This window comes from Denticeps clupeoides, chromosome 16 (genome assembly GCF_900700375.1).
Source record: "Denticeps clupeoides chromosome 16, fDenClu1.1, whole genome shotgun sequence".
Taxonomy (NCBI): domain Eukaryota; kingdom Metazoa; phylum Chordata; class Actinopteri; order Clupeiformes; family Denticipitidae; genus Denticeps; species Denticeps clupeoides.
Genome location: NC_041722.1, coordinates 1,033,152 through 1,057,770, shown reverse-complemented (window position 1 = coordinate 1,057,770; position 24,619 = coordinate 1,033,152). Strand labels below are relative to the sequence as shown.

General features: G+C 41.2%; 1 protein-coding gene across 2 annotated transcripts in view; it reads left to right on the top strand.

Moving 5' to 3' along the window:
• piezo1 (piezo type mechanosensitive ion channel component 1 (Er blood group)) overlaps nucleotides 1–24,619 on the top strand; it is a 68,797-nt gene that overhangs the window by 39,829 nt on the left and 4,349 nt on the right. Inside the window, exons 9-44 of one of the 2 annotated variants that reach the window (XM_028956272.1) lie at nucleotides 2,511–2,618; nucleotides 2,713–2,803; nucleotides 2,899–2,999; nucleotides 3,101–3,361; nucleotides 3,467–3,572; nucleotides 3,759–3,940; nucleotides 4,494–4,642; nucleotides 7,152–7,310; nucleotides 7,412–7,518; nucleotides 7,636–7,802; nucleotides 9,033–9,209; nucleotides 9,291–9,416; nucleotides 9,504–9,704; nucleotides 10,175–10,379; nucleotides 11,048–11,152; nucleotides 12,619–12,775; nucleotides 12,853–13,096; nucleotides 13,215–13,311; nucleotides 13,474–13,639; nucleotides 14,229–14,318; nucleotides 14,496–14,575; nucleotides 15,001–15,078; nucleotides 15,459–15,559; nucleotides 16,200–16,308; nucleotides 16,391–16,465; nucleotides 18,332–18,504; nucleotides 18,588–18,700; nucleotides 19,420–19,587; nucleotides 20,451–20,709; nucleotides 22,035–22,223; nucleotides 22,405–22,711; nucleotides 23,055–23,175; nucleotides 23,269–23,416; nucleotides 23,575–23,789; nucleotides 23,867–24,025; nucleotides 24,184–24,331. In XM_028956272.1, coding sequence (XP_028812105.1) covers nucleotides 2,511–2,618; nucleotides 2,713–2,803; nucleotides 2,899–2,999; nucleotides 3,101–3,361; nucleotides 3,467–3,572; nucleotides 3,759–3,940; nucleotides 4,494–4,642; nucleotides 7,152–7,310; nucleotides 7,412–7,518; nucleotides 7,636–7,802; nucleotides 9,033–9,209; nucleotides 9,291–9,416; nucleotides 9,504–9,704; nucleotides 10,175–10,379; nucleotides 11,048–11,152; nucleotides 12,619–12,775; nucleotides 12,853–13,096; nucleotides 13,215–13,311; nucleotides 13,474–13,639; nucleotides 14,229–14,318; nucleotides 14,496–14,575; nucleotides 15,001–15,078; nucleotides 15,459–15,559; nucleotides 16,200–16,308; nucleotides 16,391–16,465; nucleotides 18,332–18,504; nucleotides 18,588–18,700; nucleotides 19,420–19,587; nucleotides 20,451–20,709; nucleotides 22,035–22,223; nucleotides 22,405–22,711; nucleotides 23,055–23,175; nucleotides 23,269–23,416; nucleotides 23,575–23,789; nucleotides 23,867–24,025; nucleotides 24,184–24,331 — 5,442 coding nt within the window. The remainder of the gene's footprint in view (nucleotides 1–2,510; nucleotides 2,619–2,712; nucleotides 2,804–2,898; nucleotides 3,000–3,100; nucleotides 3,362–3,466; nucleotides 3,573–3,758; nucleotides 3,941–4,493; nucleotides 4,643–7,151; nucleotides 7,311–7,411; nucleotides 7,519–7,635; nucleotides 7,803–9,032; nucleotides 9,210–9,290; nucleotides 9,417–9,503; nucleotides 9,705–10,174; nucleotides 10,380–11,047; nucleotides 11,153–12,618; nucleotides 12,776–12,852; nucleotides 13,097–13,214; nucleotides 13,312–13,473; nucleotides 13,640–14,228; nucleotides 14,319–14,495; nucleotides 14,576–15,000; nucleotides 15,079–15,458; nucleotides 15,560–16,199; nucleotides 16,309–16,390; nucleotides 16,466–18,331; nucleotides 18,505–18,587; nucleotides 18,701–19,419; nucleotides 19,588–20,450; nucleotides 20,710–22,034; nucleotides 22,224–22,404; nucleotides 22,712–23,054; nucleotides 23,176–23,268; nucleotides 23,417–23,574; nucleotides 23,790–23,866; nucleotides 24,026–24,183; nucleotides 24,332–24,619) is intronic. The other variant, XM_028956273.1, reaches the window with a different exon arrangement.

Here is a 24,619-nt window from a genome sequence, read left to right as displayed (position 1 = left end):
TGACATAATAAATATCAGATTTACGAAAAGCCTTACGTAGTATCATGGTTTTAAAAACATGAAAGTGGTCTTCAAAAGCAGAAGGTTAGAAAAAACTGCTGGATGCAATTTTCTTTATATGAAACCTCATGCTCAACACTGGTTTACATGTTTTTTTTTTTATATTTCATTTCGCTACATTGGAAAAAACCCTCGTGAATGAGTAAAAAGTGAAATGCAGAAGAAAAAAAATTTCTCAGACCGCAGCAATCAGCACCTCACCATGAAACAACGCATTTCCTCTGGGTCTTAGTGCTGATTATCAGCCAATCAAAAAAAGGGCTAAACAACAGCTAATCAGAAAATAGTAGTACAGTATCTGGGCAAAATACAACAGCCAATGAAATTATTTGAGTTATTCTGCTACTTGTAATGAACTCACAGTTAGTAATCTTTTGTTTTAATGTTATAACAATTTCAAAATTTGTTTGACAACTTGACAGCTGTTAGAGAATGTTGCCCAGTTTTTCATTGCTGAGTGTCTGTATCTTAAACGTTTACAGCCTGAAGCATTAAAGCAGTGGTAGTAAGTAGAATATGCATCTGGAAAGTATTTACAGTGCATCAGTTACAACCTTATTCCAAAATGGATTAAATGCATTTTTTCCTCAGAACTCTACACACAACATACAAAAGAGGTTTTGGCAAATTTATTAAAAGTAAAAAGCGTCTGCTAACTAAAAGTAAAGTAAGTCTTTTTCAAGTCAAAGCCATTTTAAAACCTCTCCAGAGATGGAAAGGGCCACTCTAGGCTATTCAGAGTTGTCCTGAAGCCACTCCTTTGATATCCTTTGTGTCCTTAGGGTCATTGTCCTGCTGAAAGATGGAAAATATCCCCACGGCATTGTGCTTCCTCCAATGTAGGGATGGTATTGCTTCAATGTAGGGATGGTATTGATGAGCGGTGCCTGGTTTCCTACAAACCTGACGCCTGGCATTCATACCAAAGACCATAGAGTTTTGTTTCTCATGGTCTGAGTCCTTCAGGTGGCTTTTGGCAAACTTTGGATTGCCATGTGCCTTTTACTAAGGAGTGACTTCCATCTGGCCACTCTACCATACAGGCCTCATTGGTGGATTTCTGTAGGCATGGTAGTCTATTGGGTGACCATTGGGTTCTTGGTCCCCTCCCTGAATAAGATTCTTCTCCCCCGGTCACCCAGTTTAGGTTGCAGGCCAGCTCTTGGTAGAGTCCTGGTGGTTTTGAACTTATGGATGATTGAGGCCACTGTGCTCATTTGAACCTTTAAAGCAGCAGACGTTTTTCACCAGATTTGTGCCTCAAGATAATCCTGTGTCGGAGGTCTACAGAAAATTTCTTTGACTTCTTGCTTGGTTTGTGCTGTGACATGAACCGTCAACCTTATATATCAGGGGAAACAGTATGCAACTGAGCTCAATTTTGAGTTTCATGGAAAAGACTGTGAATAGTTATGTACATGTGGTTTCTCAGTTTTTTTATTTTTAATTAATGTGTCAAAATCTCAATTAAACTTTTTTCACGTTGTCATTATTGGGTGTTCTGTGTAGAATTCCCAGCCCCCATTTACTGGGCATCATCATCTCTGAGAGACAGACAGAAAAGGGCCAGAGGGAAAAAGAGGGAAAAAAAGGAATTTAATCCATTTTGGAATAAGGTTGCAACATAACAAAATGTGGAAAAAGTGATGCTTTGTGAATACTTTTTGGATGCACTGTATACTTTTTTCCTGTGTATTCCATACATTACATACATTATTCCATCCTTCTAAATTGCCCATCGGGACAAATAAAAGTCTTTTTAAATTGAAATTACATTGCTCTGTCTGAACAAGAGCTTTACAGTCTAATGCTGTAGTATTCTGTGGGGCATTTCTTATATCTGCAGTCAGTGTGCTCATTTGTCAGTAAATACAACTTATATATTTATGTTTGCTATAGAAAGAACAAAAAGCACAATTTGTTAATAAGGAATTGGTGAACATTTTCACAGTTTTGGATACTTAGATATTTGCTTTATTTTCTTTTATATTGTAATGTTTGAGTTGGACCGGTGGTGGCCTAGCAGTTAAGGAAGCAGCCCCATAATCATAAGGTTGCCGGGTGCCTGTCATGGCTGCCCACTGTTTACCAAGGGTGATGGGTTTAAAAGCAGAGGACAGATTTTGTTGTGTGCTATGCTGCAGTGTATCACAATCACTTTCACTTTTTCACTTCACTTTCCTACAATTTGGTATTTTTGTGGCCAACTGAAAATGTTTTATGGGGTAGTCTAAACATAGTTTGCACATTATAGCGCATAAAGATTTAATGAAAACAACTAGTTCTTTTAGAGTAGTTTCAAAGTATTTTTTATTTTTTTACTAAAGTAGATTTTGATATGGTTACTTTTTTTAAAAAGTACAGATCTGAAATGTTGAAGCATATCTGTGTGGTCAGCTGCAATAGTTGATTTATTTCTGACATTTATTTTGACTATCTTTTCTTTGAAGCATGAAAGTGACAATAAGGTTGAGCCAGAAAGTACAAACGTGTTGGAACTCCGCCCCAGGGGACCTGAGAAAGGACAACAAAAAAAGAGAAATGTAGATGACACTAAGGTGTGTGTGGGTGTGTGTGTGTGTGTGTGTGTGTGCGTGTCCATGAGCAACTGTCACAACTTGTGTTTAGCATTTAGCAATTGTGTGTATTTAGCAAATGCTGCTCTCTGTGGGTGAGTCACCTGGATGCCAGCTAGAAGAAAAGAAAGCTCCTGTCACCAATTGCTCCAGCCTCCAGGATATAGGTATTGCAGATATTGCAGTACAGCATTTCAATCTTATTGTTCCTAACATGCCATGTAAAATAGACCTATACAGAGCCTCACTTCCATTTTCTCAGGGCCCAGCAGTGCTGATAGACAGCAAGGAGACAACCCCCTCAGCTTGGTGGGATGGGTGGTGATGGAGCAGAGCTACGTGTGTGCCCTGATAGCCATGATGGTATTTTGCTTCTTAATTGTCCATTAGAGGCATAGTAGAATTAGATCCCCCAATTTTATTAGTAAAGTGTTTTGTTGAATTCTTTGGATGCATTGATACAGGTTTGGAGCATAACCTATCACAGCTGGCTGACCTTTGTACTGCTGCTATGGGCATGTCTGATTTGGATGGTGAGGGCACGCCGTCGTTTTGCCCAGATCTGCTCACCCTTCATCCTGCTCTATGGCCTGGGACTCTGTGGTCTTCAGTACATCTGGGCCATGGAACTGGAACCTGAGCTGCCTCAGCATGTAGGGTCCATGAGCCTCCGTCAGATGGGCCTGGACCGGGTGCGGTATCCTTGCCTGCGGCTTGGGGCTATGGTGAGGAGAAGCACAGCTATAATGCAGTTATTCCATTATTATATTCTTCGTGAAGACAAAGATCATAGTTGCTGTATGACTTTTGACATGGTTTCTCTCCCTCAGCTTTTGTACACTCTTACCTTCTGGCTACTTTTGAGACAGTCAGTCAATGACAATTTCAGAAGGAAGAAAAGCACAGCAACTCCATTGCTGGAGGTCACCACCACTGGTAAGAGAATCCTGAAGCATAAAGCCACCCCCATAGTGGTATGACTTGGATGTGATTGACGCTGAATTTGACATTTTATTAGTAGGAATAATCATGTCTCCAACAAAACCATGCAAATCTGTCTCACACTGTCTCAGTGTGTACTGGTCACACTGGTGATATCTTCTTCTCCCATCGGGGTTTCAGAGGGCTCAGGCCGTAATGAGTCAGTGCTGAAACTGTTGGGGAGTAAAGTGATGAGCCTCCATGCCAAATACTGGATTTACGTCTGTGGGGGAATGTTCATCATGGTGAGCTTCGCTGGCAAGCTAGTGGGCTACAAGATTGTGTACATGCTGCTCTTCTTGCTCTGCCTGTGTGTCTATCAGGTAGGTTCTCCACTTATTTACAGGAGAGCGGTTTTGTTGACTGAAAGGTTTTATTTGATCTTGCCCCTTTTCTTGCTTGACCTTTTACTTAAGATTTAAATTGAGAGGTGCGGCAACAAGCTCACTATATTTTGGCCTAGCGGCTAAGGAAACAGATTCGTAACCGAAAGGTTGCGGGTTCAAATCCCGAACAGTCAAGGTACCACTGAGGCCCCATTGAGCAAGGTACCATCGCCACACACTGCTCCCTGGGCGCCATTCATGGCTGCTCTCTGCTCAAAAAAAGGGTTCAATGCAGAGAACAAATTTCATGGTCTACAATGTGTGCTGTGCTTAGTGGGTTACACACTCGCCTATGAACCAGAAGACCCAGGTTCAAATTGTGTCCCTGAGCAAGAATCTTAACTAAATTGCTCCAAGGGGACTGTCCCTGTAACTAATGATTGTAAGTTGCTCTGGAAAAGGGCGTCTGATAAATGCTGTAAATGTAAATGTGCTGCAGTGTATCACAATGACACTTTCACAGATGTGCTGTTTTTTTCTGGGTTCTCAGGTGTACTATACTCTGTGGAGGAGGCTCCTGAAGGTTTTTTGGTGGCTGGTGGTGGCCTACACCATGCTGGTGCTCATCACCATCTATACATTCCAGTTTGAGGACTTTCCAACATACTGGAAAAACTTCTCTGGATTCACGGAAGACCAGTAAGACTTCTGACCATCTGCTCTTTTTTTTTATTTCATTTTTGACAATTTAAGCAAAACTGAAAGAAAATGAAAAATAAAGAACGAGAATTAAAAATGAAAACTCACATACGTTTTCAAATTACATACAGACAACAATTATAACAAAGATGGAAAAAAGGCAGGGGCTAAAACTATCACTATCTCTTTAGATCAACATCATATCAATTCAGTACTGGACCCAATTTTCCTCTTATATACAGTGGGTTGCAAACTCCACATTTTGTCACATTACAGCCACAAACATGAATCTATTTTTTGGAATTCCATGTGAAAGTCCAAGTGGACCGGAAATCATAAATTTTTTACAAATAAATAAGTGGGGTGTGCGTAATTATTTTTCATTTGGGACAGTGGTGGCCTAGTGGTTAAGGAAGCTGCCCCGTAACCAGAAAGTTGCCAGTTCGAATCCCGATCTGCCAAGGTGCCACTGAGGTGTCACTGAGCAAAGGACCGTCCCCACGCACTGCTCCCCGGGTGCCTGTCATGGCTGCCCACTGCTCACTCAGGGTGATGGGTTAAATGCAGAGGACAAATTTCACTGTGTGCACCGTGTGCTGTGCTGCTGTATATCACATGTGACATTCACTTCACTTTTTTTTTTTTTTTTATTCAGCCCCTTTTGGTCTGAGTGCAGTCAGTTTCCCAAAGACATTGCCTGATGAGTGTTAATGACTAAATAGAGTGCACCTGTGTGTAATCTAATGTCAGTACAAATACAGCTGCTCTTTGACGGCCTCAGAGGTTGTTTAAGAGAATATTGGGAGCAACAACACCATGAAGTCCAAAGAACACACCAGACAGGTCAGGGATTAAGGTATTGAGACATTTAAAGCAGGCTTAGGCTACAAAAAGATTTCCCAAGCATTGAACATTCGACAGAGCACTTTTCAAGCGATTATTCAGAAATGGAAGGAGTATGGCACAACTGTAAACCTACCAAGACAAGGCCGTCCACCTAAACCCTCAGGCCAAACAAGGACAGCGCTGATCAGAAATGCAGCCAAGAGGCCCATGGTGACTCTGAACGAGCTGCAGAGATCTAATGCTCAGGTGGGGGAATCTGTCCATAGTCATGCACAAAGTTGGCCTTTATGGAAGAGTGGCAAGTAGAAAGCCATTGTCAAAAGAAAACCATAAGAAGTCCTGTTTGCAGTTTGCCACAAGCCATATGGGGGACATCGCAAACATGCGGAAGAAGGTGCTCTGATCAGATGAGACCAAAATGGAACATTTTGGCCAAAATGCAAAACGCTATGTGTGGCGGAAAATTAACACCGCACATCACTCTGAACACACCATCCCCACTGTCAAATATGGTGGTGGCAGCATCATGCTCTGGGGGTGCTTCTCTTCAACAGGGACAGGGAAGCTGGTCAGAGTTGATTTGAAAATGGATGGAGCCAAATACAGGGCAATCTTGGAAGAAAACTTATTGGAGTCTGCAAAAGACTTGAGACTGGGGCAGAGGTTCACCTTCCAGGAGGACAGTGACCCTAAACATAAAGACAGGGCAACACTGTAATGTAATATCCATGTTAAACATGTCCAAATAATTGTCATCCATATCACCTAATTGATTCCAGCCATTTTGCACCACTCCCAGCTGTTTGCTTTTGATGTATTTGATCTAATCAATTAATTTCTTTCAACCAAATTCCCTCCATCTTTTAGAATTAGTGGAGGATTGCTGTGTTACACATAATTAAACATACAATGAATTAATGCCATTCTATTCCAGGCTGCCCCTACACAATTCAGACACATTTTTCCTGGTGTATGTTTATATGCCACAATAAACACTTCAACTGCCTTGTTATCTTGGGCTGAAACTCCTTTTTTAATTTCAGTGTCTCAATTGTAAGTATCTCAACAGATCCCCATTCTCTGAATTTAATAATTTTTTTAAGCTTTTCAAAGGTTTTGAAGGTTCTTCCCTCTGCAAGTATGCTTATAGATGATATTTCTCTATCTCTCCATTATGTAAATGTAATATCTTTATTTCTAGCTTCAGAAGTTTGCTCTCTCCTTTCAATTTATATTTCTTAACTCCATTTGCTCTTTACTGTATTACTAGTGAAAATGTATTATTAATGTGAAAACTATGTATAATGCAGCACTTGTGAGTACCATATGAGGAAATAACACACTTTCAAAGTTCATCCACTTTGAATTGATTTGCACACCCTGGATAAAATCATGTAATGAATGAAATATTTATATGACTCCCGTAGCCTAATGACAGGTATCAGCTGGTGGTGGTATTTACATTTTATGGCATTTATCAGGCTCCCTTATCCAGAGCGACTTAAAATCAGTATTTACAAGGACAGTCCCCCTGGTGCACCTTAGGGTTAAGTGTCTTGCTCAGAGACAATGGTAGTAATTTGGATTTGAACCTGGTTCTTCTGGTTCATAGGCAAGTGTGTTACCCACTAGGCTACTAGCTGATGCAGTGTTTGCTTGGCAGGTTGGCTGATATTGGGCTGGAGACATTTGCTCTTTCTGAGCTCTTCACCAGCATCCTTATCCCAGGCTTCTTTCTGTTGGCCTGCATCCTACAGCTGCACTATTTCCATCGGCCCTTCATGAAGATCACAGACCTGGAGCATGTCACCCACATCCACAGGTAAGGTTCTCCACACCTCAGAGAATGGAAGTGAATCGCTGTGGTTAATTTGTGGTTCCCTAAAGGTAGAGATGATCTGTACCCATGTTATAAATACTCAGGAAGAAAAGCTCTCAGAGATATGAGACACCACAGTGTACAGAAGCAGCCCAATTTGAAGAAGAGGCACTTGTCACTGAACTTGATGATGATGATGATGAATATGAAGGTAACAGACATGTCAACATTTATATGCAATAATGTGTCTACCACTTCTGAACATAGTTTGTATAAACACAATCATAACTAGCAATGCGACATCTTTCTCCCTGATTTCCCTCATCAGAGATGATGTTGCCCAGTAAATGGGGGCTGGTGATGGACCGTCTTATGGTTCTCTCCAGGAAGTTCTCTGACACTCTGACAAACGTGCAGGCCTTCATCTGGCGGGCTCTGGAGCTCCACATCCTGAAGATAGTAGCATTCTGCGTGGTGTGGGTGGCGCTGGGAGAGGTCAGTGAAAGCACTGCTATTATGGTATAAGCCTTCACAGCAATCAGTAGTGCTGTGAAAAGAAAAAACATTTTTTAGTATGCATTGCGAAGCATATGATTCTCTTTACATATACCTCAGGTGATATTACAAGCATATGCAAAGCATTTTCATGTTTGAATTGATTTGAGAAAGATTAAAATATTAAAATCCAGAAAACTTTGAATTAAGTATCTTTTTCTCACTGTAATTTCTTGTAGTATTTGTGTCAGGATTTGGACATGGGGCGCATTCGCAGATATCCCTGAGGAGTTGATTCTCAGTATAAAGTGAAGGGGTTTATAATTGCTTGCCACAATGCTGAGTAGGCGAGAGTGCAGAGAGTGAGAGAAATCGTACCGTGGTGTCTGTTTATATAGGAGGGGCAAACAGGAAGAATAAGTTGTAAACAAACAATGGTCAAATCCATTCAAAGTCTGTTCAAGTCATGCACCCCGGGGATAGGGTTGTGAGGTGTTGGTGAGGTCAGGAACCGGAAGGCGAAATCAGACACATGGGTAATAAAAAAAGCGACATGTGAACAAGGTCATACCCAGGATAGCAATCCAGAAAATTCCAGTAACATGGTTACCACAGTATCCAAAAACATAAAGGTTATATTTGTTCCTCTTCATAGTCTCTATTGAGGTGGCATCATGACATTTTGTAATGATCCGTAAGGAAATTACTTCTTGTCTCTTTTATTGGCTGTAAATTTTTATTCATATAATTAATAAATAACTGCATATAACTGTATCCCATGAGCGCTTATTATTATTATTATTATTATTATTATTCTTAATAGTATTATTATATTGTGAATGATTCATTGTTTGCTTACAACAAGCACCACAGACAGGTGTGATCATTTATGTGATAAGACGTACAGGCCCTGTGTTGACACATTTGAATGACAAATCTGTTTATGAACACCAAAGCCTGTTAATCTTGCTCAGTGTCTGTTACACGATCAACTTAGACTTTTCACATGCTGCACTCCTGTGTTCCATAAACATTACAGTATAGTGTTATGTTAACAAAATTGCATTTTGGACGTTTGTGAATTGATTTAGAAAAGTGCATGCATGTTCAGAGGCAAATATACACGCTAACTTCATCTTCACCTCTGTTCTCTGCCTGTATTAATTTTGAAATTTGCTGGCCACCCCAATTGATTGGCATGAATGGAATTTGTGTTTCACTTTCTCACAGCCCTCAGTGATGAACCTGGTGCTAGTGGCCCTCTGGGCCTTTGCCATGCCCTACAGGCGTTTCAGAGCTATGGCTTCCTGTCTCTCCACGGTCTGGGTGTGCATCATCATTGTCTGCAAGATGCTGTACCAGCTCAGTGTGGTCAACCCCACAGAATACTCCAGCAACTGCACTTTGGTGAGATTCCACGGCATTCTGCACACACACACACACACACACACACACAAAACATGTTTCTCTCTGTTTCTTCCTGTGTAGCCCTTAGCCAATGAGACAAGCCTGAGAGAGGATGAGCTCTTCAACTCAACATTGTATAGAGCACCAGTTGATCCTGCTAATTGGTTCGGATTCAGGAAGGATTCTACTGTCCTGGGATACATTAAGGTCAGGGCATGTGTTTAAAGCAATCCCAAGCATCTGATGCTGTTCTAGCTGTTTTTTTAACAGTCCCAGTGGCGTTTGTTCCCTCAGAACCACCTGTTGGTGCTGATACTGCTGGTGTTCGAGGTCACAGTGTACCGCCACCAGGTTCATCATTACAAGCAGCAGCAGGTCTCTCCACCCACCATCCCCACCCTCTTTCCCAGTGCCACTCGTGACACACTGGACCAGGACCTGCTCTCTTGCATCAAGTACCTGCTCAACTACAGTTTTTACAAGTTCGGCCTAGAGGTCTGTTCAGTTATTTATTCATTTATTTGTGTGTTTATTTATTTATATTTATAGTAGCTCCTCTGAAAGGGGTTGGTCTTTAGTCATTGTTTGAAAATCCTCAGTACTTCAGCTGTTTAGACATATAGATAAAGTTAATTGAGATAATAAAGATAATTACACCAAGGTGCAGAAGCAGAAGATTCACTTCGGTATACAGACACACACACACAGGACTCTTTCTCCGGCTCTGATTTAGTTTTTTGAATGAACATGATCATTTAAAAACTTTTGAGCTACTACTGCCTTCCTCTCTGGCACAATTAAGCTTTTCTAATTATCATCTATTCCACTCCACTAATCTTTAATGAGGTGTAATTATCCAGTTTGTGCTGTGGCCTTGTACAAGACTGTTTTATTTCGCATTTTACAGAACTTGCACTGAAACTTTCATCCTCACTTTTGTTGGATGTATTCCTCTTGTGTTACAGATCTGCTTCCTGATGACCGTGAATGTAATTGGCCAGCGCATGAACTTTGTGGTCATTGTTCACGGCTGCTGGTTGGTTGCCATCATGGTGCGGCGGCGCAGGGAGGCCATTGCCAGCATCTGGCCCAAGTACTGCCTGTTTCTAGTGTTCTTCACCATCTATCAGTACATCCTGTGTGTGGGCATCCCCCCTGCACTGTGCATTGGTGAGTCATGACTGTAGTTGATAAGACTATACATACTGCACTGGGGATTAGTGAGGGAGCCCTGACTTTTTTTTTTTTTTTTTATGCTTTGTTGAGTTCATTGAGTGCTTGTTCCAGTACCAGTTCTTCTGTCCAGACTTTTCTAGCTTTCTTCTCACTTCTGCACTAGTTATCCAACTGTCTGGCTACTCTTCCCTGCTACCCCGTGCCTGTCTTAACTCTCTTAAGTCATCCTGAATTTTACCCTACAGTCATCCTTGTTTAATTTCCACAACTTAAGCACTTGCTGTCTAGCTACACTCTCCCCTGTTACTATTTTACATTCTCCAATCTCATTCATATTGCATAGGACCCAATTTCCACTAGCACCCTATACGCTAACAGTACTGATGGCAGTTGCTGTTAAAACTGGACTTTATCTGGTATGGGAATGTGTCTGGTTTCCTGCATAATTGATATAGCTAGAGTTTTACAGTGGATGATCTAGCTGACGTAACCCTACCCATTTACCCGGGTGTGGAACCATCACCAAGAAATACATGGGATTGTGCATCCCAAGTGGCTGAGTTTTAGTTCTGTCTGAATAATAGAGATGTATAATGAAAATTATTGCTAGTTTTCTTTTCAATTTGATGTTTGTTCATGACTGTATTCAATCATGTCTGTAGACTATCCATGGAGGTGGAGCTCCACAGTCACCATCAACTCTCCTCTCATCAAGTGGATCTACCTGCCAGACTTCTACGCCATGCCCAACTCCAAGAACCTCATTGGTGGGTCTGTCAGCCAGCACATCTGCACAATACCTTTCAGCACAATGCTTCTGCTTTATCCAATATTCCAATATTGGATCCAATATTAAGAAATAATTATTTTACATCAAACCATGTGTGCCACAATTATGGCACCCATGATATTAATACTTTTTACAACCCCCTTTTGCCAACAAAACAGCACCTTATCATCTCCTATGTTTCACAATATGGGAGAATACAGAAAGATCTTTGACCATTTTTCTTTGCACAATCTCTGTAAATCATCCAGCAGCCTCTGATCTCTTTTCTGCATTCTCCTCTTCATTTCAGTTCATATGTTTTCAGTGGGGTTGAGGTCTGGTGAATGAGATGGCCATGAGACTAACTTGATTCAGTGTCTGGTGAACTATCTCTGTGTAGATTTGATACTTGTTCAGGGTCATTATCTTGCTGAGAGACCCAGTGACAATCATTTTCAGCTTTCGGGCTGAAGGCCACCAGATTTTTCTTTAAAATGGCTTCATATTTCAAGGCATTCATGATGCCAGGCACCCTAACAAGGTTCCCAGGGCCTCTGGAAGAGACACAGCATAAACAATCATACCCCATACTTCACAGTGGGCATGAGGTGCTTTTCTGCATACTCATCTTTTGGGTTCTGCCTGACCCACTTAAAGTGTTTGTTTCCAAAAATAAATGATTTTTTTTCTGTACATTTCAGCGAAACAGCTTGTTGGCATGCAGATAATGCCTGATTGTGGTTTTAGAGACTTTGTTAACCCAAGAACCTACCATTTGTTGCAATTCTTTAATAGTGAGCTTTGGAGAGCTTTTTATTTCTCTTACCATCCTTTTCACTGTGTGTGGAGGCAAAATAAGCCTTGTCCAGGCTTCTTTACCACTGTTCCAGTTGTTTTAAATTTCTTAATGATTGCTCTGACAGTAGATATAGGCAGGTGCAGGCGACTGGCTATTTTCTTGTAGACTGACTTGTGAAAGTCCACACACATCTTCTTACTTGAATGGTGTATTCCTTTGTCTTTCCCATGTTGAAAAGTGGGTAAGAGAAATGGCCTCTGAGTCACATCATATTTATACCCGAGGAAAACAGGAAGTGATTAAATACTAATTAAATGTTTTAGATACTCTGATCAAATTAGTAAATTACTTTACTAATATACTAAAAATACTTCAATTACATTTATTTCCTAGGAAAGAAATGTTAGGGGTGCAAATAATTATTTCTTAGTCAGGGATTTTTTTTCCCCCTTAAAATTGAATTTGAGTTGAAGGGTACATTTTTCTACAATCTTTAGTGTTACAAGTATGGTTCTGCAATAACAATTTAATTTATTTTAAGGCTTTTAACACATCTTAAGCAGGGGTGCAATTAATTATAGACGGCAGTGTATAACTGTCTAACTAGCTGAGGCCTGATGTTGCCCTGTTTAATGGACATTTATGACATTCTGTCTCTGGTCCAGCCGACTTCCTCTTGCTCATGTGCGTGTCGCAGCAATGGAAGGTGTTTCAGGATGAGAATAGGGAAGAGTGGATGGTGCTAGGAGGGGAGAACAAGGATGACCCCAACCCCATGGAGAGACTCCCCTTCAACCCAGCCCCAAATTTCATCAATTGCAGGTAAACATCAGCATTTCCACCCCTAGCACCTCACCTTAGAAAGAAGTGCTCCTGTTAACTCCTGCTCCTCCTCTCAGGTGCTACCTGGACATGGCCAAGATCCTGGTGTTCCGCTACATGTTTTGGTTTGTGTTGGCTGTGGTCTTCGTGACAGGGGCCAAAAGGATCAGTGTGTTTGGGTTAGGCTACCTGATGGCCTGCTTCTTCTTCCTACTGTCTGGCCGTCAGCTGCTCATCAAACCCTCCCATAAGCGCCTGGCATTCTGGGATTGCCTTATCATGTACAACGTTGGGGTCATGGTAGCAAAAAATCTGCTATCGGTAAGGCCCGACACAAGAACTATGACTTACACTGGTGCCAATGTCAGACACTCATACATAGGTGAAGGTACACATCATGTCATGATAATGCTCTTTGTATCTTTCTGTGTGTCTGCAGATCCTGGCATGTGTGTTTGTTGCTGAAATGCAGAGAAACTTCTGCTGGGTGATCCAGCTCTTCAGCCTGGCCTGCACTGTGAAAGGCTTCTATCACCGTGAGTCTCAGATGCCACCTGTTCAAGACACTCATGTGTCCACACTGTTACAGACAGTGATGTTTTCATTTATGGAAGGACATTTATGTATTTCCTGGGATCAGGCCAAATTTTGTTGTCACGACAACATGCTTTGTATGTCTCTGTCAACACATGCTGCAGCTGAATCCCTGAGTGATCCAGACTGCTCTCTGCCTGTGGATGAGGCAGGTATAATCTGGGACAGTATTTGCTTCTTCTTCCTCCTGCTGCAGAGAAGAGTTTTCCTCAGCTTTTACTTCCTGCATGTCAGCGCTGACCTTCAGGCTTCTGCCCACCAGGCCTCCCGGTAAGTGAAGACCAGATTTCTGTCTGACCACTAAGTAAGGGTGAGGGTACATTCAAATGCAATATTCAAAAAAGGACAAATAGTTGATATGTTGATTTTGTAGGAAAACAATGATTTTAGTCTGATACAAAACTGATACAGTTCAGTGTATCAGTTCCTTGACTGGCTGAAGTAACATCATATATGTTCAACAGAGAAAAACAAGAATCTTACTCTCTGTAGTCACATGGCTAAATGGTCAGTGGGAATAGGAAGTAGCAGAAGTAGGAATGACTGCTGTTATCAACTTCATTATGCACTAACACACACAAAAATGCAACTCACACAAAACTGCAAACACTATCTTCAAATTGGGGCAGTGGTAACCTAGCAGTTAAGGAAGTGATTGTAGGAATCTACCAATCGATGAGGAACCAATGAGCAAGGCTCAAGGTCTCCACACGCTGTGATGTATGCATGATCACAGTTACGCTTCCAATTTGGCAACATTGGGTGTGAAAACAACATCTTGTACAATATACTTTTTTTACTGTGCAAGTTTTAATTGGTTATTAAAAATTGTGAGTGTGTGTGTATGTGTGTGCACAAGTGGGTTTGATCTGTTCAAAGCCAGCATCAAGAAGAACATCACATTCCACCAGCAGGCTGAGAAGAAGTCCCTCCAGCAGCTCAAACGCTCGTAAGTGTCTGTGAACATCACTTGTAGAGTGTGGACTGACATGGCACTGGTTTTATTTGAGTGTTCCCAATAATGTAGAAACAGTGTCTATCATTGAGAGTTGTGTTTGAACGTGAGGTCTGTGTACATATGTTATTTCATGGTACTCAAGAGTTTAGTGTCCTTGTGTCTTTTTAGGATGGAAAGAATTCGTGCCAAACAGCAAAAGTACAAAGATGGACGCAGGGCCTCCGAAGCTACAGAAGAAAAGGAATCAGGCAAGCACTCAGCCACAGAATAAGCTTCTAATTCAAATTCCGAATCAGGAACTAATCCGCCCTGTCTGCCTTACACCTCCAAAGTCAAGGGGTTTAAATCCCAGCTCTGGCTTTGCGTGTGTTGATTTTACATGCAAAATCAGTTTTTCTCCTGCTGCCCACTAGGTGAACTGGCAACTGTAAATTGTCTGTGTGTGTATGTGGTGAGCTGTTGTCCCAGGATGGACTCTGGCAGCTGTGACCCTGATTTGCAAAGATGTTTGAGATCATTTTGTAAATATCAGAGGCACAGTAATCTGCTGCAGCTAAAGTAATCATAAAATTCCTTCATCTGGCTGCCAACCCAACTTGAGGAGTTTATTGGTTTCTTCTGTGTGTGTGTGTGTGTGTGTGTGTGTGTGTGTGTGCATGTTTTGTCTCAAAAGATTGCCAGGCAGAGAAGAAGGGCAAGAAGCGCCCCAGACAGAAGCAGTGGCACCGGCCCTGGTTGGACCACGCAACAGGTCAGTGCCTCAGTTGCCAGTAATTTGACTATTGGGCTCTCATGTGGCCTTTCCCCCACTACACACATACAAACATATGCACACACACACACACACACACACACACACACTCTGATTCTGGAGGTGATGATCAGCCAGTCGCACCCACAAAAGCAGTTGAAATATATCCACTTGTCCTCTGAATTGCTAATTATCTTTGTTTTACTGTTCTCACTGCCTCTTCCACATCACCCCCCATCCCCCACTACTATCATGAATCGTTTTTTATTTTTGTTCTGAGATTAAACACTTCATATGAATGAAAGCGTCATGAGAAGGTGTGTAATGGATGTTTACAGGATCATATTTCAGCTGAACACCAACATGTATCCCTTGTTCAGTGTTGCATTCTGGAGAATATTACCTGTTTGAGTCTGACAGCGAGGAGGAGGAGGAACTTCTTTCTGAGGAGCAGAAGCCTCCTAAACAGACAGCATTTCAAGTGAGAACACACTAAAACACAGTATGGCTGTATACTGCTGCAATCTACTAAACCTACTATAAAGCAAAATCAAAATGATTGTTCTCTGAGGCAAATGAGAAATAATAAGAAATATCCATTAGGGTGTACCTTTAGCAACTTTAGAAATATTATTTGACCTGTACTGTCTTTATACTTTATAACAACATTTTGAGATTTTAGCTTCATATGTACTGTACAGCACAATATTGTAATTTGAATCACAGCAGAGAAAAAACAACTCTGACTCATTGACTTAGACCCTTCAATCGACGATGTATTATGTTAGTGATAATTCTTTTATATTTAAGTCAAGGAGGTGGGGATAATTAGACAGAGTAACATTTGACATTTTATGCAGCCTTTAGGGCTTACTGTTAGGCTGTAGTTCTGTGGATAAACTTGCTGTTAAATGTAGTTTGCAGTTTTAATGTTTGTGTGAAACTCACTCCTGTAAACTTGGTTCCAGATTAATGTAATTAACATGTATTCTCTGTACGACTGTGTGTGTGTGTGTGTGTGTGTGTGTGTGTGTGTGTGTGTATATAACCGTAACACAAAACTTGTGTAGCATTCCTGTAACACAGTCATTGTGTGTGTACATGTGTGTGTTGCACACCAGGTGGCATACCAGGCCTGGGTGACAAGTGCTAAAGAGGCCCTAAAGAAACGACAGCAGAGACAGAAAGAACAGAGAAGACTGGAGAGAGAAAGGAGACAGCAGGCCTCAGGTCATACACCACACTCTACACACACATGCCAGTTGCACCATAAATACAAACATTATACCAGTATGTTGCTTTCTGGTGACAGGCTATGCAGAAGAAACCGTTGTTGAGGACGGCCAATCCCAAGAAGGGGATCTGAACAAAGATGTGGAGCAGTCAGGTATCTTTCCCATTTTCAGCCAGGGAACTCCCTCTGTGGATCTCTGCACTGCCTCCAGGGCTGAACAGGAATGCAGATTAAGCTCAATGAAATTATGTATCCTTGTCCTTCAAGGCAATATAAAACAAGTGTTAAAAAAGCCTTCTAACACACATCCTGCACGTCAATTTTCATACTCAAGGATTAAGCACAGAACGTGCAGAGAAGTTTACTGTTTAGAGCTTTATGTACGTTTGGATGTTCTTTCATCCAAACTTTCCAGCAGTTTTTTATATTCTAAAACAAGTAGCTAAAACACAAGTGCAGTGTGTGAGATGACTGGGTTAGCTGTGAATTTGTGAGTCTCAAATTTCATCACATTTTGTTACACTTACAGTGGATATAAAAATACATACACGGAACCCTTTTTGAGATGTAAAAAAAAAACAGACCCCTTTAAATCATTTCAAAACTTGAATGTGAGCTATAATTGGTGGTGGATAGTAAGAAGTAAATTATTTTATTTGTAGTAATTAGTTACTGTACGTTTTTGTGTATCTGTACTTTACATAAGTATTTACCTTGGTGGAGATTTTTTACTTTTACTCCAGTCAATTTCAATGTCAAACTTTATTACTATATTACTTAAAACGTTTATAAACGTTTATATATCAGCGTCTCCTGCCTCACATCAGAAGGATATGAAGTATAAGTGCACCCATCAAATTATTGACTTGCAGTAATCCATATTGCCAGAACATCCATGGCCTTATTCAAGAGATTTGTTGTAGAAAAGTTGTAGAAAAGAAGGAACCTTTCATTTTCAAATGCTTCTGTGCCTGCCTCAGCCCCATATGATTTCGTCTTATAATAATTCACCATCTAATCTAAGGAAATGATTCAATTCTGATGCAAATATCTGATCCCTAGTTTCTCAAGAAAGTTAGCTAGACATCTTGGGAAAACGCCACTACCCATAATGGCGTACCAGGCTAAATCTTTTTTTATCTATTTCAATTTGATGACCGTGTTAGTTGTTTCAGTGTATTTTATAATATGTTATGTTGTCAGTGTTGTCAGAATTTCAATGTTGAAGTATGGTACACAAAAATGATCATACACATGAAATTTCCATTTAGACATTGCTCAGAAAATCACTGTACTTTTACATTGAAGGAAAATACCTTTGTCTTTTACTCAAGTAGAAGGACTTATAACAGATGACTTTTTTTTCTTGGAGAAAAAGTTTACCCTGGGTGGTGGTAACTTTACAAAAGTACATGTTTTTGTGTACTTCGTCCACCACTGCCTATAACCTGTAAAGTGGGTGTGTATTCATTAACTGCACCCTCTGCAGCATTCAGCCTGGAGGTGCACATGATTGGTCATTCAATGCGATCCTCAGCTCTAACTATAGTATATGAACAATAAACGGCATCTTTTAACAATGACTTGTGATTGTTGTTGTCCAGACTGATGGTTCATTCCAGCCCTAATGCCGGATTATTTCTAATCTCATGTGCTATTCATGGAGGTGGATTTAATTACGCTTTCTGTGTTCTATCTTTCTGCGACCATAACTATACTATAGATTAGTCTGAGAGTTAAGAAGACAAAACATGAATTCTAATGTTACCTGCCAGAGCAGGTGTATGTCTTTGAATTCCTTCATTGCAAATCTTGATGCTGCATATGAAGGCATGTCAGTATCTGCACTAGGCAATTTCCTTCGAGATTAATTAAGTTTTCTGGTTCTGATTAGTACCACAAAACCATGCACTGTTCCCCACTGTCCCACTTTTTCTTGCTGATAACTCCCTCCGTGCACATTTAAATTGTAAAAGTGTAATTCCAGGGCAGGTCTGTTATTCCTGCACTGTGTGGTAGGGAGAAGCGATACGGTGCAGAGGATCCTTGACATCCTGCGCTTCCTGTGGGTCCTGGCACTGGCCATGGTGGACTGTATGACCCTGTGGCTCAACATGTTGACCAAGCAGTACGTAGACACATCCACAGTCCTGAGCAGTGAGCGCTACCTTCTCATCCATCACATCAGCCAGGTGACACACAAATACTCACACACACCTGTGCTCAGAACACACATGCACACTGTTCTAACACAGTTGTGTTTTGTACTCCTTAGAGCTGCAGGGAGCCACTGCATGACCAGCTATCTCAGGACAGTGAGTTCGCCACAATGGAGACCTGTCTGTTTGAGGCTGACACTGACAACTTGAACAACAGCAGCGCCATCAGGTGGGCAGAGGGTAACAGTCCTCAGTATGGTTCTTACAGCTCTCCTCAGTCATTTAATGCTTTCCTTGTGACAAGACAATTGGATGAACAAATGTTGAAAAACTATTTGGTTGTCAGTCCTTTTCTGTGCAGCTCATAAACCATGAAAATTGCTAAATAACGTTTACAAGTTCCACCACTCTTCTGGAAATTCTAGCAGGCTCAGAAAATGCATTTACTCTGGTGTGAATGACTGTTGGCTATTGCCATTGTTGGGCAAGTTACTCAGTAACTAAGTTACTTTTTACAGATTTTTTAAAAGTAATAATATTACTCTTACAGTACAGCAAAGTAGTACTGTAAGTAAATGATTACATAACTTAAATCCATTTTATTGTTAAATTAACAGTGCAGAGAAAGAGTCCATAATCAAACAACATCATCACAAATGTTGCAAAATGCACTGTCACAGGCAGTGTTTTATTCACATTGCTCCTTTGTCAGATGCTTATATTTTACATCATTTTACATCATTTTTTATATAAATTCAGCGTTTCTCGTGGTTGCTGCCAAGACATAGTTTTAGAGTGAATTTCATTGTTCTTTGCAGCTTCACAAGTAATATGGTGCCATGACAAATCAGAAGGACTGAAAAAGTGCAACTGTATCCAGATCCTGATGTTGAGATGATGTAGTTAAACACTGATATCATCTTTCACTGTGACTATGTTCACTATCAGTGGTGCAGAAACTCTGGAGCTAACTGGGCTGGAACCAGCTGCCACCCAGACCAGTGACCACAGCAGCGCCACCCTCAGCCCAGACTCTGCCCTGGATCTGGACCTCCATTCAAAACAGAGCCGCCATCAACGGCACTCCAGGACTGCCAGTGAGCTTCTTACTGACAGGTACAGATCCAAATTAATCAGACTTCAGTCTGCTGTATCATGAATTAAAGTGTCACTCTACTTCTGAGCACACTGTGTTGGCAGTGATGATGGCAGGGATTTTAAATGATACCTCATGGAGATGTCTGAGGTCACTGGGGGGTGGATTGATTGTTCCCCCAAGTAGAGCAATTTTTAATTCAGACTCAAATCATTTCCATTTCTAAAATGAGACGTTTTAATATTTAATTCAAAATAGTGGCTCATTTTAAATTTGTTGTCAGCAAAGAGTCTCAAAATAGTTGGGATGAGGACAACAAAATGAGAGAAGAGTTATTGGTAGCAAAAAGAAACAGGTTAATTGACAGCATCTTAGAGAGGCAGAGTCTCTCAGAAAAAAGATAAGCAAATGAACACCATTCCAGAATAATATTCAGTGTAAAACTGTGAAGCCTTGGGATCACTGGCTGTGAATACGTTCCTCATATGCAGGTTACAGTTTGGTCATGCAAACAGCAGCCATATGTGAACATGATTCAGAAATTCTACCATCTGTGCTGTGCAAAGCAGAAATGTTTTTTTCGTGTTTTTTTTAAACCGGTTTAAGTCTGGACTAAATGTCCTCTGGACTAAAAAGGAGAGGGTTTTTAACAGGATTCAGACTGCCTATTGAACATTGTGTTTTTATTTATATTTTACAGTGTCCCAACTTTTTTGGAGTATTTCCAGATATATCTAGAGGCTCCTACCAGAACATTTTTACATCATAGAGTGTTGCTGGTGAATGTTTGTCTGTTGTGACACTGTTTTACACAATTGGAATGCTGTTATCTAGTCAACTAGTCTAATGAATCTTCACATCTACCTCTTTCCATTATCTACAGAACATTCTTTGTGGAGGAGCTGACTCAGAGTCGTGAATTCTACTCCTCACAGAACCGGTTCCTGAAGCTCCTTTTTGCTCTGTACAACTTGCTGGCTGGCAACTCTGAGTTGGTGTGCTACTTCATCATCATGCTCAACAATGTGGTGACCGCATCAGTCATTTCGCTGGTCCTGCCCATACTCACCTTCCTATGGGCTATGTTGTCCGTACCACGACCCAGCAAAAACTTTTGGATGACGGCCATTGTCTACACTGAGGTTTATTCTTTTCTAACTCCCATTTTTCCTTGAACCAAGCCTTTGTTAACCAATCTTTGTATGTTCTTCATACCATATAGAGAGGATTGGGTTTCTTTTGTGCTATTCCACATTTGGTATATCCTATTTTGGTCATTGATATGACAATATCTGATTATATATACCCTTGAGTCTTGAGATTTATAGTTCACTATAGTACCTGTTCACTTTTTTTATGACTAATGCGACAAAGAAGCCAAGCATCTTTGTAGAGAGCAACTCCTCTCCTAAACTTAATAATAATTACTTGAACTTTCTTTACTCTTTTCTAATCTGAAAGGACATATACACAATTCAAAGTTGTGCGTATGAAACAACATACATACAATTATGGGTTGTGTTTGGCCTAGTGGGTAAGGAAATGGACCAGTAATCAGAAGGTTGCCAGTTCGAGTCCCAAATTGTCATGGTGCCACTGAGGTGCCACTGAGCAAAGCTCTGTCCCCACACACTGCTCCTCTTATGCTCACACACACTGCTCTCTCCTTTCATGGCTGCCCACTGCTCAACAAGGGTGACAGGTAAAAGCAGAAGACACCTTTTATTGTGTGCACCGTCTGTGTTGTCTGTGTTTCACAATGACAATCACTACACTTTACTTTCAAATTGAGCAGCACATTGTCTGTTAAAGTTTTAAAGTGAAGTGATTGTCACATGTGATACACAGCACACAGTGCACACAGTGAAATTTGTCCTCTGCATTTAACCCATCACCCTTGGTGAGCAGTGGGCAGCCATGACAGGCGCCCAGGGAGCAGTGTGTGGGGACGGTGCTTTGCTCAGTGACACCTCGGTGGCACCTTGGCAGATCGGGATTCGAACCTGCAACCTTCTGATTACGGGGCGCTTCCTTAACCACTAGGCCACCACTTCCCCTGTTATCTGTAAGGTGTTTGATAAATTAACATAACGAATTCTAATGTAACTTAATATTGGAATTTCTTATGCAAGTTCTGAGCTCATCAGCATATTCAGTTTCATCATCAGGAATGTTTCACTGTCAGCCACAAACTCTTGAAGGTGAAGTGATTGTCAAACACAGCACATGGTGTTCACATCGAAATGTGTCCTCTGCTTTAACCAATCATCCTTGGTGAGCAGTGGGCATACATGAAAGGCGGTCAGGGAGCAGTGTATGGGGATGGTGCTTTGCTTAGTGGCACCTTGGCGGCTTGGGATTATGGGTCTGTTTCCTTACCCACTAGGCCACCACTCCCCCCTCTTTGTGTATACAGTGTATATTGCAATCAAGACCAAATGTGACCTAAACTCTCTGGTCTATGTAGGTGATGGTGGTGGTGAAGTATCTGTTCCAGTTTGGATTCTTTCCCTGGAACAGCCTGTACGAGACCACGTTGAATGAAGACAAGCCCTTCTACCCGCCTCGCATCTTGGGGCTGGAGAAAACTGATAACTACATCCGCTATGACCTGGTGCAGCTCCTTGCCCTTTTTTTCCATCGCTCCCTACTGCAGGTACTTCAGTCCACCCATACAGCTTTAAAACTGATCACTGACAAGCTTCTGATGTATGTTTTTTTTTTTGCTGCATTATTAAACAGGAAATAAAAAAAAAAATGATCAGCCTCCAGTAGCATGACCATAGCTTATCATCTGTTTCCATAACGTTTGTGTGTGTGCACCTGTCTGTATACAGCGATATGGCCTGTGGGATCAGACGGGTCCCCTCGATGAAATGAAGAGCCAATCCTTAGTGGATAAAACCCAGAAAAAAGAAGAGGAGCATGGTTCCAGTCCTGGTCCCAGATTTAATGAGCCACCAGATCAGGCAAACCCCACCACAGAATTCAGTCTAGAACCTACCCCAGAACATACGCCTGTGTTCACTCCAGAACCTATCCTAGAAGCCACTCAAGAAACAATGGTTTCTTCACCAAAAGAAGAACCAGAGAGCGGAAAGTGCCATTTCTTGCGATTTCGCAAGAAAAAATCCACGACTAAAGGTTAGATCCACCGCACTGGGAGCAGATGAGGTCCTGGTAGCTTTCTTACTGCTGTGTTCACTAGAATGACATAATGTCAGTAACAGTATAGTAATCCTGTCATTAGATACAGACCATTTTTTTCTGCATAAAAAGTTATATCGGAATTTAACAAGTGTCTCAGAGATCTATGAACAGCTATAAATAAAAAGGTGTAGGCAGTAAAGTCCAATCACCCCAGATATTGGATTTAAATCATGGTGACTATAATCATTAATAACAAGGGGAACAGAAAGAGGACATGGATGGCAAGGAAAAGAGAAGTGTTCATATCATTACAACTAGTTATTTTGTCTGTGTGCAGAATCAGAAGCTTCTGGAAGAAAAGAGCTCAAGAAGAAGAAGCCCAAGACCAAATGCAAGGAAGCGGCTGGTATGAGAGTGAAGGCTCTGGGAGAGAAAGCCAAACTTCACCTAATTTCTACGTAAGTTTTATGCTGTTTTTCTATAAAATAGACTATATCAGTTTATATGCATCTGATTAAAAGAGTAACTTCTCTCTTTTGATTTCTTTGTAGGATACGGAACATATACAGACCAACGTTCGAGTTCTTTCGGGACATCCTGCATGCAGAGTATCGAGCAGCGACAGACGTTTATGCTCTTATGTTCCTTACAGACGTGGTGGATTTCATCATCATTGTCTTTGGATTTTGGGCGTTTGGAGTAAGTATTATGAGATTTGTGAACTCATAAACCATTATATGTGGAGATCAGTCAAGTCAGTGTAAAAAAAAAAACATAATACAGAGAACCATTTGTTGATGAGTACATTATGAAAACCTTCTCTGATACCACCTCACCACATGCTCTCTGTGAATCAGAAACACTCAGCAGCAGCAGATATTGCCTCCACACTGTCTGAAGACCAGGTTCCAGAGGCCTTCTTGGTCATGCTGCTCATTCAGTTTAGCACCATGATCATCGACCGAGCCCTATATCTCCGCAAGACCATTTTGGGCAAGCTCATATTCCAGATTATTTTGGTCTTGGGTATCCATCTATGGATGTTCTTCATCCTTCCTGCAGTCACTGAGAGGTGAAGGAAAATATCAAGGCCAGTTCAAGTCAGTGTTTCCACAGTTTCCAGAGCTAAATCTTGTTCTTCCTATTCAGGATGTTCAGTCAGAACTCAGTGGCTCAGCTCTGGTACTTTGTCAAGTGCATCTACTTCACATTGTCAGCCTACCAGATCCGCTGTGGCTACCCAACTCGCATCCTGGGCAACTTTCTCACAAAGAAGTACAACCATCTCAATCTCTTCCTCTTCCAAGGGTGAGCTCTCCAGAATGGAGATTAATTTAAATTTAACCAAACTAAATGCATAATTGTTGATCAACCACTGAAGGCAGACTGGTTAATCATAAAGGTTACATCCGGCATGGAATGGATGAAGAATGAGCTTCTGTATAACAAGTGACCATTCTTTCTAGGTTTCGGTTGGTGCCCTTCCTGGTGGAACTTCGGGCAGTGATGGACTGGGTTTGGACTGACACCACACTCTCTCTCTCCAACTGGATGTGTGTGGAGGACATCTACGCCAACATTTTCATCATCAAATGCAGCCGTGAGACAGAGAAGGTTCTATTAATTTTTTATTAATTATGCATTTCATCTATTTGTCTCAATTTCATACCAAATACAGTGGAGCAGAAAAGTATTTGGCAGCCACTGATTGTGCAAGTTGTCCCAATTAAAAGATGAGAGAGTTTTGAGGTCTGAAGACTGACTAGCATTGCAGAATCATATCCCAGCAGTGTGTTTGGGATCACTGTCATGGTGAAAGATCCAGCCATGATCGTTCTCAAGATCATTTGTACCCCAAGGTGAGATATTGCGTGGTGCCCCAGGTCGCCAACAGTTGATATC